This window comes from Apostichopus japonicus, chromosome 16 (genome assembly GCF_037975245.1).
Source record: "Apostichopus japonicus isolate 1M-3 chromosome 16, ASM3797524v1, whole genome shotgun sequence".
Taxonomy (NCBI): domain Eukaryota; kingdom Metazoa; phylum Echinodermata; class Holothuroidea; order Aspidochirotida; family Stichopodidae; genus Apostichopus; species Apostichopus japonicus.
Window position 1 is genome coordinate 37,691,262 of NC_092576.1, and position 17,886 is coordinate 37,709,147.

The window sequence follows — 17,886 nt, forward strand, 5'->3', positions numbered from 1 at the left end:
CCCACCTTGCAGCTTTACATACAATGATAGATACCTGGCGGAAGTCAATCATTTGAATCAAAGTTCATCCAAAGCGAAAGTAACCTTGATTTACAAAATGCAAAGAGCGTTTTGAGTTTGTTTTCATTGAAATAAGTCTACGAATAGTTGCAATCAGAACAAATTAAACCCCTTCTTAAGTTTGTCACTGAATTGACAGTCTAGTGTGAATAAGTTTGAATAATCTGTACATTTTATCTACACAGATACTATTTTCAAATTAGCTTATGACGTAATAATATATTTTATTTCATTATTTGCAAATAATCATGAACTATAAATATCAATAACTTAACGACGAGCTCGAAGTAAGTACCAAAATACTGCCTAAGTCAGAAAATGTATTTAATAAGATATAAGACAAAACTCAATAGGTTTGTATCGTATATGACATGAATTGATTCATGCTTCTTTGTAAAATAAATGACCACCTAACTTATGCTTTTTTGTCGTTTCCAAACTTTCCAAACTTTAAGTAAAGTCAGGTTATACAATAAATTAACATACTGCAATGTATTAGCTAACTATTTATATTGTCCGCCTTCAAACAGGAGAGCACAATGCACCATAGCTTTATTACACTATCATCACAGTCAGGCCGATTCAGCAGTATACTATTCAAACCCTTTATCAAACGTATTACGTACCAAGCAGTAACAATACAGTCTTTCTTCACTGATATGAACGTGAATGGGGTACTTGACATTGCATTTTATGTTACAATAGGCTCATGCAATAAACCAAAGTTCAGCTAAAACGAAAGCAAATCTTGTATTGGCCAACACTACTTTGTTTATTGAGCAAACAAGAATATCCATCAATTATATAGCAACTGATGTTTTGTAATACTTAAGGTTAAAGCGCGTTCAGCTGTTCATGTAGATTACGGTAACCTTGCATAGGCAAACTAATGTTGGCGATATTTTACAATAATGCTTGAAACTTGAAACCAATGTAAGGACAATCGGCATTACTCAACGTTCAACTTATTATATTGTGGGCAACAAGCAAAACAAGCATTGATCAGTGCAGCCCTTTCAATGTCATTACAGTACTATATATATGTTTAAATATATTGGCAACTTCACTTTGACAGTCTAGACTTCACAAATTGTGTTATATTAAACAAACATCGACATAATATTTACCGTTTTATATCATTGGTACACATACAGCTCAGCCAGACAATTCAATGCAAAGCGTCATCACTGTTTAAAGGTGTAACTAAACTAATTATAATTTATTTCACAAAACATGGATGTAAATGTGGAGCGTCACTTCTACTACTCTGCGAGGAGGTAATGAGCGTAACATTTGTGTGGGTGGCTAAAATGTGTGTTCACAAGTGTGGGCGTGACAACAGTGATATACTGGTGGGATTGAAGCTGCATGATAGGTTAAGTGATAATTGTATTAGATAATTTGTCTTCAGTAAAATTTGATAAAATAGGTTGACAGTAAAGAATGAGTAAATACTAGATAGTAGACTATTATGAAAGAACATGATTTGGGTTGAAACGAGTTTGAACCGATGTATGGTAGCACTAGGCTGCCAGTCTGTATTGAGATAACTGAATTGACATCGCAGATGATATGAAGTGATATCATATGTTCGTCAGGTATGTTATCTTATTTACAATAGGAGAACCTCAACGTTTTGTTGGAGGTCCAAGGTCAACACACATCGACGTACCAAAATATTTTAACCATAATTATATTTACTACATGTAGACTTTACCATCAATACGTAAGATCCATGAATCTCGTTTTATAAAGTCAAAGTTAAAGAGGTCACATAAGATCAACATTGGTTGGTCCTTTAATATATTATTACAATTTTACAAACAGGACAGATTGTGTAAACGTAGTAAAACACGTTTGTGAAATAGTTAGCTAACTTATAGGAGCAATTATTAAAGGCAATCAAGTTCGTATTTTAAGATGATATGTATTCATTGTTATTATTATTTAACCTAAGAAAATACTTCTTTCTACCCATTTCGGTAAACGTATATTTAAACATAGAAATATTGATCTTCATATTTAGCTTTCGAGACAAATGTAATGCTGAAGTACATTAGTAACGTATATTGTCTTGTGTATTTCTGTGTGAAAGTTCTATGATCTTAAGTAATACATCCCTGTCGTGGATACACATCGTTTAGTTTAGAGATTATTTAACAGGATTAAACAGTGACAAAGGCCCTTGAATACCGGAAGACGAAACGAAGCATTGAAATATGAATATAATAGGCCACAACCAAGAAGGGTAACCACTGGATACAGCTGCGGTGCCTGTAGTGAACATGCTCTACTCTGACATTTCAAATATTTGATTAAATCAAGTCCTCTATTGCGTAACATTGAAATCGAAATGTCAAATTTGGATGTTTCGTGATGAAGTTAATAATAATGTCAATTCACATGGCAGACTTTCTGCATATTTTTTTTTCCTTCAAAATATGAGGTCTTATATAGCTCTTAAAAAGATCAGCAGAATCCGACGTTTTCTCGACACTGACACCACCGGTAGGTTAGTTCATGTTTTTTTTTTCAGTAAAAGACTAGACACCTGAAACTTGCTCCTCTATGGCATTCCGGACAAAGACTAATCCCAGTTCCAACGGGTTCAAAATAATGCTACTTGTTTCATCTCTTGTGTTCCTCGTTCTCATCATGTATCACCTATTTTCAGACTTTGACATTGGCCTCCTCTTATTATGCGCATCTCTTTCAAGATTCTTCTGATAACATTTAAAGCTATACACGGACACTCTCCTACCTGTCAGAACTGTTTCACCCTTACACACCGACCAAGACGCTTAGGTCATCCAGCCAGTCTTTTCTCGCCGTCCCACGGGATATTTCCTTAAAGTCATTTAATCAACGTTCTTTTACTTACGCCTCTACTTCTCTCTGGACTGCTCTACCGGCTGACATTCGCCCTAAACGACTTGTTGAACTCTTTAAAATCTATGTTAAAAACTCACTTACTTGTAAATGCTTATGTTTGATTTTTCTTTCTTCAGCGCTCAGAGGCTTTTGCATTTTGCACTTAATAATTTACTATTATAATTTCTCGTGATCATACAAAATTGAAGAACGGCACTCATGTGTTGTTGGGTCGAACCCAAGAAAGTAAGCATAATAGTATATGAACTCTATGAGAATTATCTCTGCTACATAATATATTTAAACACACCTCAACAAGTGTCAGTTATTGGAATACAACATACAATCTTTCAGCTAGATAATGGTATCTTGATTAATATTGAGTCACAATATTGTTAAAGGTAGGATTATTGATTGAATGCCATAAATCAGAATGGATTTACTTGCATCTAAATGCTCCAACCTAAACTCGTTGAATTCGTTACAAAAAAGGAAAAGGTAATATAATATGTGAAACAAAATAAATGCAATAATGTTAGTGTTTATTAGTATAAAATAAAACATTTATATCACATTACACTCTTAAATTTGACATTAAGGTAACAAAATACTGATTTGATCAGGTCTGATGCGATCTGACAAATTAATGTGAAAACTATAACTTACACTCAATCTATGAATAAGAAAATTTGCAATTTGACCTTTTTCGGACCTAGCTCATTCAAAGAGACGGCAGATGTATTCCCCTGTTTGGCATATCGGTATGTTGTTGATTATTTAATTGTCACAGCACAGAAGTATCCTTTTCAAACGGTGTTAAATGAAAACAAATTATATACATTAAATATAAGGGCGCCCTTCATCTGGCTCACCTATTTGGAGGGTCTGTGAAAGATTGGAGGTTTACCAATGGCAACATTTGTGTTCTGTATTGTACCTACTACAATCAATTAATATAGTTTATTATTTGTACAATTATTGGGATCTAGGCGTGATTAAGATCACTAAGTCTAGTACAAGCATCCGTAAACTAATACCACCATTCCGTTTAGTTAGTACATTACGAGTTACAAGTGGACTCGTTCAAGTAGACCCATCCACTAGTAATGAGTCTATTGATCGTCGCGTCGTCAGAATAACCAAGCAACAACTGACATTCGAATAAGAGGTTGGTGATATATTGGCAAACTTGCTATCGCTATTATCAATACGATTGAGCACTGCACAAACGAATTATGATTACTCGTACGTGTAAAAAAAAAACAAAAAAAAAACAAGCAACTCTAGTTTAATGCGTTAGATCGCCGTAAATATGTTTCTAGACATGTTTTTAGAGACCGCCCAATTTATGTTCTTATTTCTTGTAATTCTCACAACCTATTCTTTTTTACATACATTTCTATGTCGTGTCAATGTAAAGGGAAAAGATTCTCATATCATCCAGCTGTACAATGATAATGGTAAAGTTTGAACATTGCTCGTCAAAAGCTGTAAGGATACATTTAAACGTTGTGGTGTGTAAATGAATACAATATGGTTATGGAAGAAAATTTGAAATGTACCGACTAAATTATAGCTAGGGGCATTCGACCCTTTATTGATAAGTAAATTATGGTCTTTATAAAAGAGAGGTTGTCACAGGGTTCGTTGAGATCAACACCTATTGTAGTAACGTCTCAATGAGAATCATACATAAGGAACATCAACAAAGGGTGCTTTCTGAGGCATATTAAGATAATAAACTATGTACATGATAACATTTTAAAGCAAGGTTATGCTAATAAATATTTTTGATTATGTGTGTGGTGTTGAGAACATTGGGGGAGATTAGTGCAATGACCAAACAACTTCCTCCGACTGACGACACAGTTAGGGTCCGTATACTAGTGAATACCATTTGTTTATTGTGAAACAAACACTTTTTTTCACCATCTCTCTGTGCAAAAGAAAAACTAATGCAACTATGAATATATCACATTGAAATTGTGAACCAGGACAATAAAATATGCAGAATGACGAGACTAAAGGTAGTGCATCTAATAGTTTAACACAGCTCGTGTACAATCAGGGAATCATATCACCGAAACACCACCATTTATCACAGTCAACCCAGTAATGGATAATCTCGTTATATTTAGCAATATAGCATACTCATATTGACAGAAATTAATTACGTAACACATAATGTGTTGATACACTATTTTAATCTATAACGTGAGTATGTGTGTATTATGGGTTTCAATCATTTACTGTCTAAATGTCAATGTTAACGAACTTTAGAATAACCGTACAGATACTTGCCTTTCTATGCGTAACAAAGCAGAAGCCAAACTATAAAAAGTACACAAAATGTAATTCAATAGGTTAATTTCTGTTTATACTATTTAATGATCGATAAGTACCATCATAATATTTACAAAAAGTTAACTCTTATTCATTTATAATTCCTGGAATTTAATTTGTTTTCAATTTGCAAAAATAAAGTACCATGTTTGTGTTACTACTTAGAGGCTAAAGTAAGGTTGTATAATGTCGGGGTATATACTGCATGTTTCAATTTCTTGACAGGAAACTAATATAAAATCAAATCAAATCTTAATAAAAGGAAACAATATGATTTAGAACTCACAAAGCAACAAAATACAGCTCAAAATACAAATTTATTCTGAGATATATTACCAAATAGTTCATGTTGCACCATGTCTTTATATCAAAAAGTAACGTCTTCTTACCTTTATAATTAAAGAAAATCATTTCAAATTGTCTGATTATATAGCACTCTGGTTTATCGGTATAACTAGAAGATCAAAGAAATTATGAGATTTAAATTCCCCGTTTACATTTCTATTTCTCTTCAGGAAGACTCTATGCCAAAAAATGCAAAACTTAAGAAGCTAAGAAGGACAATGATAAGAAAAATAATACAAATACGTAAATATACAAAAGCATATATGAGGCTTTATTCCGAAAACATGCATGGTTTGTTTTATAGCTCAGGAATTACCATAAACACATCTTTATTGATTAAATACAGTTTTTCAATTTTATTTCCACGAAAATGTTGTGTTATTTAAATGCATATGTCAAAACATTTACCACAATGAATATGATAAACATATTAAGTCATATCATCTCGCATGGGGATGCTATTTGATATCACAAAGGTATGGTCACGTGACCTAATTCTTGCAATCATCTTCACCACGTATTTGGACGTATTTCGTTTCACAAGCTCCGTTTCATAGTATCCTTATAATTCAGAAAACTTTTTGCAGTTATTGTAGTAAAATAGTCCTCGGTATATATGATGTTTTACAAAACATCAAACACGACTTCAGGAAGAATTATATTATTGATATGTCTCGTTTTTAGAAACAAAAAAAGGAAAATATTATTCCGAAGTATCTTTTTAAAAATATTCCCGTTTTTCGGAAGTTCGCAATTAAAATATGTTTGAAATGTTCTTTTGATCATAATTCGATGATGACGTCAACCTTCTTTTTTAAAATAATGTTAATTTGGTAATCCAGGTTTATAAGGTCTTATTTGTTACTCACCCAAATCAATATTATATACTTATTCAACAGAAAAATAAAGTTTCATTTTGGACTAGCCTATGTGCCTTTGTAATTTTATAACGAACGTGTTACTTGCTACTATACGAGATGTATGCTGTTTAAATGTGTGATACTTCTAGTGACAGCAGAATGAATGGTGTGTCTGCTAGACTAGTAGTCCAGTTGCTTTAGTCATGAGACTCGAATTTCTTCCATTTTAAAAATGAGACTGAGTTTGCGTCAAATATGACAGTAGTTTACCAACACCAATTGGGCTGGCAGCCTTTTGCTTTAAATGTCTAGGACTACAATATGTATCAAGTAGCATGAGATCAGTACCTGGATTGGCAGTGATATCACGATGACGTAATCAGAGAAAGGAAAACTTAACTTACAATAAAAAAGCAAACAAAATGTGAATTAATAGTAACACGTACAATATAAATTGAGCTTCAGGGAGAATTGAGCTCATTTCATAACTACGGTATTATGCGGATCAACAGTCCAACCAAATAGGTGGGTATGTATTTTTTTTTCAAATAACGAAGTACAAGTTTAACAAACGAGTAGAAACAGCGACAAAGGGTTGCAATGCCCCACCTTCTTCACTCTAATAAATGGTGACAGGAGTGTTTTTGGTCACTCACATTCAACTTATAGAATCATGTAATCAAACTTAATATTTCAAACGCATGACTTATATTACAGAAAGTAATGTCAAGCATTTAAATTTGTTCTCCTTGCAATTAATTTAGTTGAAGACAGGTGCCTGGCATCATACCGATTAGTATAACACGTAATCATCATTCTTTAATTGTGCTGGAAATGTTTCTTGTGATTCTTCAGTCATTACAAACAGCTTCCTAGTGGCGTGCGTAAAAGGTTGTGGTGAACAGGGGGTCCATGCCCTAACCTCTACCGTCATAAAAGGGGTAAAAATAATTCGTGGAAATGTTTACATTCAGTTTGGGGGTAAATTAGACTCCCCACTTCGAGATTATCTATATGTTACCAATGACTTGCTCTAAGACTATCATATACCCTAATTAAGCCCCAATGATGAGGAATTCATGTCAACATTTAACTTGAGAGTTTGCTTTTCAGGGACAAGAACCCGAACCCCACATGCACGAGGAACGTTAAGACTGATACCTTAGGCACGCCACTGCAGCTTTCTACAATGAAGTAAGTTGGTGGAAAAGTGAACTTCATTTTCTACGACAACTGAGTTAAATATTCGAGTCAGTGTACTCTGTACTTGGTAACGTATTGTCATCTTCTTATTATGTTTCAAGATACCTGTTTCCTCTCGAGACTATCCAGATCTGCTGCCATGGTTTATTTCTGTATAGAATAAAGTAAGATCAACTAGTGTATAATTATAAAAGACATAGTTAAGCACTCCTTTATCATTATATTACATAAAATAGCCACCAGCACTTCCAAGTTAACATATAAGACAGATTGATATTTTAAGAACATATCAGAATGAGTTGATGCTTTCCAAGTTCTTTATTACAAGTGAGGGAATTAACAGTTATTCTACGCTTTTTTGTCTGCAATTGACAACTACATGTTAAATGAAACTTAAAACAACATTGACCTTGACAAGGTAAAAATGTCAAATCAATATCTGAAAATGTATAAGAACAGCAGAGTGACACCATGTGTAGCTTCAATTAGCATCATGATCTTGGAAAACAGAAGTGCAAACTCACAGTCATGAAACTGTTAAGAAACATTACCAAGTTTTAGATTGAAGCTGACGTGGGGTGGGGATGGTCATTGAAGGGGACCCTAATGATACATTACTGTTCTGTCCTCCATGGATCGGTCTAATTTGAGGGATGTCTAATTTCTCATTTGGTTATAAATTTTTCTAATTTATGTACAATCAGATTACATAGTGTAAGTTAGCCTGGCCAATGTTAGCTTCGATGATAAGGAATATTTCTATAAACATATGATCGACCGAAACATTCGTAAGTCGTTTGTTTGAAATGACGTACTCTTTCTGGCAAACTTTAAATAACAATCCAACCTAAACCAAATATGCCAGAAACTTGCAGAAACATACGTAGACAACCTCTTTTCCTTCCATGGTGTCTTTTGGCGTTGTCATTTTCTACAACTGAAATCTCTTCAGAATTTTAAATAATGTTGCCGTTACACACTGGTTTCTCATTACAGAAAAAAAAATAAATGTTATATAATTATTTAAAGGAATAGTAGCAAAACATTACAACATGAAACGTTTTTCAAACGCACGGTTTTAAACTAAGCAACTTTGAATATCAATTTTTTAGTTAATTTCAACAAATTGAAAATGTTATTCTTACTTTTCAGTGTTGATAAATTCAAATGATCATACTTAAATAATATGCCATATGGAACCATAGTAATGTTATGTGTCTATGCAGTATGAGAATGAATATATCAACATATTTTATTACACTAAAGCGTCATCACATGTTTGTCTTTGTTTCAAATAACAATAATGATCCGCTGAGATGTTATTAACAACATTCGGAGTCAGCCCATTAAATCTGCATTAGTATTAGTGTATGTCCTCTTAAATAAAAGATTCCAACTTTACACGTTTGATATTTACTTAAATATACTATTTTCACACTAGGGACATTGTAATTATTTGGGCACAATGCTGTGCATATGATATGTTCTATATCGAGATGAAACAAACTCGTTTCTTTTTATGTTGTTTTGTAGTGTTTTGAACTTGCACTCTATTAGCATTATTTTCTTACCTGTAACGATGACGGAAGCTTTTCACCTGATGAAAAAAAAAAAAAAAACAGAAATCAACGTACAAAAAAGAGAAAACAATAAAATGCCCACTCCGTCAATCCTCTCAACCGGTAGAAAGCCTCTTGATCCTTGCCACGATGAATCCTAGTCGATAACACAAGACTGCCTCTAAGCGATGAATGCAATGCTTCTGTTTATGTGCGACACTTTCTCTCAAAACGCACAAACTAATGCATACATGTATGGAATGGCATCGATTTTAAAGCGACATCCTATCATCATAATTATAAGCCTTTAACTGATAAAATGTAATTTCTAATCACACATCATTAATCCATACTAACCTCTCAATCTAAACAATCTCATTTATAAACTGTATTTTCTTAGTACGCTGTCAAATATAGCCACCCTTTTATACCAAATTAAGAAAACTAAAAAAATTAAATTAAACTTAATAATTCACTGCTCTGCTGCTCGTGGTACCTATCATTATTTCATCAACACTCTGATGCGACGATAAAACTGTTGACCAAGATTGTGATTAGTTGTAATGTTTACAGTCAGCGATACATGACAATTGTGCCAACATTAAAATACTACAATTAACATACTACATCCAACCTACTGAGTACTTAAAACTTCACTTCAAAAATATCCATTAAAACATAATTGAAGTGTTGATATGTCATAGTGGTACAAAAGAGGTAAGTCAAGAGATTTAGCATTTAAGTACAATGATGAGTATTAGAATTACACTGTTAAGGCTAAATGAAAGATCACTTCAGTTCCCCGGTACAGGTTTTTATTACAAGGTTTAAATCCATCGTTTTTGCATTGAAATGCTTGGTTATAAAATAAAAGGTGATCTCATATCAACTACAAGTTCCCAGTAAAGAAAACAATTTCCCCTTACCAAATTTGTTATACTTAAAAAAGCGCAGGGAAACCCTTCCCTACAGTTACATGCCTTTAAATATATTACATACGCAGCAGCACAATAATGGATCTCAAACTAACCCTGGCTGAAGTTCATACGGCCACATGTACTTATGCCGACATTTGACCTAACTAATACAACAAGGAGGTTCTACTACACTGAAAAAATAAACTAGTCAATATTGCCACGGACTAACGTTAAAGTAGTCTGTAACGTTAGTCAATGCACACGGACTAGCAAAAATCTTCGTTTCATCACTGCTTCTTAGTCAGTTTACACTGACTAAGGAAAATATTATCGCAGCTTAGTCGGTGGCGACGGACTAAGGTACTTTAACCCATGGACTAAGAACGATACGGACACACGATTTACGCCATAATCGTAGCTTAGTCGGTGTCGACGGACTAATGTATTTTAACCCAATTCGATTCAATTCAATTTCGAAACCGAGAGGCAACGGCAACTTGCTGGGCTTGGCATAGTTTCATACGATCACTCTAAGAAAATTTCAACCGTAAATCACCCAAGAAGGTCTTTAGGAGAATGGAGGTATTAACTGCCATCATCGGCCTACCTGTTATTCCTTAAACTTGAAGGTAAAATTAAGGTTAATTGTTAGGCCACTGGCACTAGTACTGTATTATGGTTAGTGTTACGCTACGCTAGGCTTCATAATTGACGCACCCCCGTAATTGACGCACCTTCAATTATTACTAGCAACGATACAGCAGGCCACCTAAACTTTTTTTGCAGTCAAGCAGAATTACATATTTCATGAGTTTGAATCCATTTCAGCTATTTGCTGACCAAATTGTGGTATTTTTTAAGCTTTTAACACCCTCCCACCAGTTTTGCACATTTTTTGGTCATTTGGAAATCTTACTCCCTAAAAATAACCAACATTACCTCAATATGATAACACTGCTCTCTGGAACCTGACCAGTCTGAGCTTAGAGGCTCAGAGCATAGCAAACAGCATCTAAAGTCAATGGATGTATACTAAGGCCTACACTACAGTTAGCTTTACAACGAATGTGTCAATTTAGGGGTATGAAAAAACTCGACACGGCAGACATTTTGTGGTCAAATTCTGGTCAATTGTACGGTGCATAAGCACAGAACTTTAAATATTTTGAGATCATAACATTTCTGAGGAACTACACATATGAAAAAAAAAAAACATACAGTCGAGTGATTTGGATTTTTCCTTGATAGATATCGTTGATCAAATCTTTAAGTGCGTCAATTATGAGCCCACCATGCTACTTGTAACCGTTGTTACGCTGGCGTTTCGCAATACACAAGTGCAATAACAGTGAGTAGCCTATAGGCTTCTACTGGGTACTGCAGTGCATTCTCAACACTAAAGTGTGCATTCTAAACACCAATTAACAATGTGTTATGTGTGTACTGGGCTAGATTGAACAGTGGCACATAATCTTCTAATCTATTCCTAAACAAATGCTGGGACTATTAGTCTCAATAGTTTATTTGAAGTCTACACTCATTTGGTAAAGATTTCCTGTAATTTCCCATGTGAATCTAGATGGGTAGGCTATGTGATATTGAATAAGCAAGGCTAGACCTTCAAACTTACAGTCACAGTATGCTGAACAAATTATGTTGGCTAGTCACCGGTATTATATACTTTAGTACTACTAGTAAGACTAAATCAAAACGACCGAAAGACAAACTTAGTGTAAAAAAGTATTGATTCTTCTCTAGCCTACAGTAGGTCTAAACAGGCTTGTTATGTGAGCAAGCAAAATAACAACTAAAAACGATTAGGCCTATAAATAAGTTGGCTCAGTGCATTCGTGTTTCTAAAATGTTATATTGTTATAGATCATAAAAACAAACACACATTTAGCATATGTTTTTATTATCTCTGTATTCTGGGCATTTGATTCTGGTTGCAATGGTGATGACACTCTGGCTCAAATGTTCAGCTTTATACAGTCTGCTTCAAACTTTGGGATTGTTTTTATTTAAACTATAGTGGAAGCATTGACAACTTTATTTTTTATCTTTTTTCAAATGATGAATACTTTTCTGTTTCTTTTTTCCAGGAAGAATTGAAAAGCCAAATACCCTAGTCAAGGGTGAGGTTTCTTGTGATGTACGACACCAGTGTGGAGGCAACAACAGAAGAGGAGAACTGTGTTATATATGGCTTAAAGACATGTTTTAGGATGATATATTGGTACACTTTGCAGAACAAAAGAGTTTACCCGAGAGTCAAATAGCAAAGGAACAAGTACCATAGAGAAAAAAAGACGGAAGAGTGCGTTTAACTATTATACCCAACTGTTTAATGATATTAAAGATACTTTTCATTACCTGTTTAAAAAAAAAAAGTCTGGCATATCATTTACGTGCAAGCTACATAATTTTGGTCAAATTTTTACTAATTTGTAGAGCGGGAGCCAATAGGGTTTGGTTTGCTGGGAAGGTAACCAATTGCCTGGTACATCACAATGTTCACAGTGCATTCCTGTATATGAAACCAGACGACTGGCAAACCGGCTGTGGTGTGTGTGGCTGGAGAGTAATTTTAAAGTCACCTGATAGCTAACCTAGATCGATCAGCTTTCATGGTAACCACATCAAAGTAAGTACAATGTGTCAGGTATGGACCCAAGAGCAACAAATAGCCATTGCCAGTAATTGTTGGTGGCGGGGTACAGTACCCCTGTCAGTGATCAATGATTGACCCCTCACGGCTGACCTAGGTAAGCTCATGAGGTAACCACTTGAAACCTACTGGAAAATGTTGGTTAGGACTTCAAATACAAGGGATGGGCATTGCCAGTAATTTTTATTGGTGGGGTACCCCTGCCAGTAGACCCCCAAAATGCCCATCCCCCATTGACCTAGATGAGCTCATGATGTAACCAGTTGAAAACTACTGGAAAATGATAGGTATCACTTCATATGTAAAGGATGGGCATTTCCAGTAATTTATATTAGTGGGGGTACCCCTGCCAGTAGACCCCCAAAATGCCCATCACCTCATTGATCTAGGTTAGCTCATGATTTAACCAGTTGAAACCAACTGGAAAATCTTGGGAGTTTTACCTTCAAAGAGAGATTATATGCATGGTAGATTACCCAAATGAAAATTAAGATTGCTGCACAATTTGGAATAGGTAAATGATCATTTAAGGTTTGCAGAAATCAAACCCTGTGAAATATCTAAAGGTCACGTCTCCATGAAGATGTGAATCTTATGCTGATTGGACTTCCCCTTATGTTCACTGAAAACTTAAATTGGTCCACCGACTAACATAACGTTAGTCCATCTGGTGCCTCTACCGACTAACATAGCCTTAGTCAGTTGCTATACCAACTAATTTATTCCTTAGTCAGTTGGATTTCTTAGTCGGTCATCCTAGTCTATCAGCTTAGTCGATCAACAATATCTTAGTCGGTAAATGTATATTAGTCAGTTACATTAGTTGGTGACATTAGTCGGTATTTACCGACTAATTTATATGAGCCACCGACTAGTTTATAGCAGGTTTTGCATTAGTCAGGGTGGTCAGGGTAGTCAGGGTAGTCAGGGTAGTCTCCCAAGATAAGAAAACGAACTTTGACCTTCATCCAAAATAATAGGGTTCTTGTACTCACTAAATCGTGTTAAAAGGCGTTTGACTATAAGACTAAAAATGTGATCTTTGCTGACCACAAACGACTTTGACCTGCACACTAAACAATATGATTATTGTATTGGTCTGGGGAAGCCACATGTTACATACGAGAATTGCAAAAATTACCTATCTGTTTACAGACTAGGGCACAAACTTATCTGCATAAGTTAGTTGCCTGACAAGTAACCAAAAAGTTAGTTGAAGACAGAAACTCTGAATGTTAACGAGTGTTGTCTACTCTTGAAAAGGATTTTTTTCTCATATCATACCATATAGACGTCATGTTCACCCACCGGGTCTTGTTTAACCTGTACCACGCCCACATGTAAAATCTTTATTGTTGGAAGTATTTCGTGTTTTTTTTTTAAGTACAAATGTTTACAATGGAACACGTGTAATAGCTTTAATGCTATTGATTTACGGCTATTAACTATGGGATAACACAGGAATTTCACATAACACATGTATATGTATGTATCATTCTGGTCGATTTACCAAATGAAGTAGAATATTTACAATTTGCATAGCATTACCTCTTGACGATATTCTGCATCCGTCAATTCATCTCCAATTTGTTTCGTCTGTAAATAACAAAATGTGAATATCAATTTTGAGGTATGAATGGAGTAAACACAAATATTACTTTGTTTAAATTATTTTTTTTTCTGTAAAAATAATAAATGTTCTCCGGCAGGAATAATTAAGATTTTGTCCATGAAATTGATGACAGAGACTTTAATTTCAAATAAGTGATCGTATTGTTTTTGGAGATGTAAAAATATTACTTCAAATAATGCTGCTTTAAATATGTTAGCTATTTTCCCTGTTAAATAAGTGTTTTCCAGAAGGAATGATATATATTTTGATTGCGAATCAGCAGCTGTATACGTTTGTGAGGAATACAAATGTATCGTTAGCTATATCATAGAAAGTAAGATCACTTTTTTGCACACGAACATTTATGCCTGAGATTTTATAGCAAGGATTAATCATCTTTTGGCATTAATCTTCATCATAGCCATCATCTTCTTCGTAATCATCATCATCATCATCATCATCATCATCATCATCATCATCATCATCATCATCATCATCATCATCATCATCATCATCATCATCATCATCATCATCATCATCATCATCATCATCATCATCATCATCATCATCATCATCATCATCATCATCATCATCATCATCATCATCATCATCATCATCATCATCATCATCATTATTAAGAACAGAAGTTATTACTGTAAATGATTTACCGTGAATCAGTTATGAAATATTTTAACAATAAAACGCATTTTTATTTCAAATTACTCTTCATTGCAAGCAACTTGAATATTATTGTGTACTGTACTGTTTGGCTTTTCAAATATCCCTACTACACAATGTACCAGCTTCTTGTTTATGTAATTATTCTCCGGCGATAAACTACATATAAAATGATCTGCTCAATGATTCCGGTCCGATAAAGAGATCATTTAAAAGTTACCACTAACAATATATACGCCCGTGTAATTTCAGTTCGACTCCTAACAATATAAGTTTGGGATCATCACCACCACGACAACCGCGAACATCAAATCCACTACCACCATCACCAATATCATCATCATCATCATCATCATCATCATCATCATCATCATCATCATCATCATCATCATCATCATCATCATCATCATCATCATCATCATCATCATCATCATCATCACCACCATCACCATCACCATCATCACCATGACCATTACCATCATCATCATCACCATCACCATCATCGTCATCATCACCACCACGATCACCAGCAAGATCACCAGCAAGATCACCAGCAAGATCACCATCATCATCATCATTATCATCATCATCACCACCACCACCACCATCATCATCATCATCATCATCATCATCATCATCATCATCATCATCATCATCATCATCATCATTATCATCATCATCATCATCATCATCATCATCATCATCATCAAGAGATGGTGCTTGGCAAGAAAGTTAACTAGCCTTTTAAAGTATTTTTGATAAACTACCGTATTGAAGGTGTATTTTCAACAATTAAGTTTTCATATATTTATACGACCCTCCACACGCTCCTCGCCACTAACACAGTGAAACACTTTTTGATTCACCACTTTCCCTTATATTACAACATGTTAGTGATCAGCACATATACATAGACATTGTGATGTATGTTGGTGATATTACCACTGACAATATTTAAAGTGATCAGCTTTATCACAGACAGTGTCAGTAGTTCCTGAGATTGTTTCGTTGTTGTTGTTTTTTTTTTTTTGGGGGGGGGAGATTTCCCTACTTCGTTAATACTACATGTACCCAGACATGTACCCAGAATTAGTTCTTAGGAAAAAAATAAATTAATAAATAAATACATGTATTAATTTATATTAAGGATTAAAATGATACATATAATATTGACACTTTCAAATAATTTAAGCATTGATCACAATTTGCTCTTATTTGTCTCTTTATTTAGTTTCTCTATAACCTTGTTTCCCTTTTGGTTACTTTCTTTCTTAATCTATTTCAAGCATTCCTTTATTTGTTTTTCCTGCTTAGAGTATTACTTTCTAAAAAGGGAAAGAAATGAAAAACATTAAACATATTCTACTTCATAAAACATCACGAAGTCCTCCCAACAATTTAAAACAAGACAGTGTCTAGACGTGACGTATCTATTGCAATCTCCAGGTACTTGTTTGTAAGTAAATGTCTTTTTGTTTCTATAAAGGACGCGCACGTCTGTTATATTGAATACAACGTCTTAGCATTGCATTGTTCAAGTATTTAATTGACATGTGTTGAACAAAAGAAAGTGTTAAACCATTGAAAGTGTCACTACAGTCAGTGTGCATCTTTAGCACGAAAACCAATTATGGGGTAAGTGGTCAAGCATAGTTGCAGGGGTGGATTATGGAAAGCTTATGGTAATATAGTTGAGAGGGGTGCCAATATGAATGGACGAAGACAATTCCAATCTGTTTAATTTATATGACTGTTTTTTTAGTTAAACATCAATGTGCATTAATTATCAGTTTAATTCATATATCAATTAGGAAATAGAGAGAGTCATGATAAAACAAAGAGGAAATATTGAGCAGTTCTTCCTTTTCCTTTCTATTTTTAAAAATTTCTTGTGGTTACTCTAAATGATCGAAGTTTTTAGTTATTTACTTTGGGTTGCTTTTGGCAACATTTTGTTTTAATGAAGCCTCATATCTTGATCTCATTAAATGCTACTTTTAAGTATATTATTATTACTATTTTAATAAGATATCTAATTTGTGTGTGTAAGCTAGGGCTTCGTTTCTCTCTCTTTTAACAAATTTAATTCTTCGGAAGAATTTACAGTTCAATTCTTGTGTTTCTGTCTCATTTTTTCTCTATGTAACTCTCCCATTCATTATATTCCTCACCTGATGACTGCTCTTTCATTGATAGTTTATTTCTTGATCCAATGTCTTCTTCATTTCTTTGTTTTCCTTCTACAATTATATAAACCTATCAATAAACACTCAGTGAGTGTTATATATATATAACCATATTAATAATTACTATATTGTTTACATCATTAATATGAATTAGTTTTATTTATTAATTAATAATAATATTGAAATATTTATTAATAACACTTACGACAGTGCCTTGAATCTTTGAGAGTGCTATACATAGTTTAATATTCGTTAACTTCATGATTATTCATTTCTCTCCCTTCCTCTGTATGCACATATTCTCTACTGATGTTAGAATTGGTAGAGAGAGACCAGAGGAGCGGATAATGTTCCTATTTTCATCAATCTTACTAAATGACCAGGCTAGAGTCACACCGTGAATGGGAATCTGAAGAAAGGAAAATAGTAAATATAATTAATATGATCATGTTTGTTTTCAGGACTAATGATTGAAGTAATAACATCATAGTTAACTTAAGAATATTTACTTTCTTAATTTTTAATTTAATATTAGTTAAATATTATTTAGGTTTTTTAATCATATTTGTAATATGTTTGTTGAT

The 17,886-nt window shown here is 34.0% G+C and overlaps 2 protein-coding genes across 3 annotated transcripts in view; both read right to left on the minus strand.

Moving 5' to 3' along the window:
* Positions 1-17,886, minus strand: part of LOC139982313 (uncharacterized) — a 156,335-nt gene that overhangs the window by 114,833 nt on the left and 23,616 nt on the right. The window lies entirely within an intron of this gene.
* Positions 7,557-17,886, minus strand: part of LOC139982302 (uncharacterized) — a 150,758-nt gene continuing 140,428 nt past the window's right edge. For both annotated transcript variants that reach the window (XM_071995002.1, XM_071995001.1), the window contains exons 11-13: positions 14,375-14,422; positions 9,254-9,279; positions 7,557-7,832 (exon numbers count right to left, since the gene is read on the minus strand). In XM_071995002.1, the coding sequence (XP_071851103.1) occupies positions 7,772-7,832; positions 9,254-9,279; positions 14,375-14,422 (135 nt within the window). In that variant the 3' untranslated portion in view covers positions 7,557-7,771. The remainder of the gene's footprint in view (positions 7,833-9,253; positions 9,280-14,374; positions 14,423-17,886) is intronic.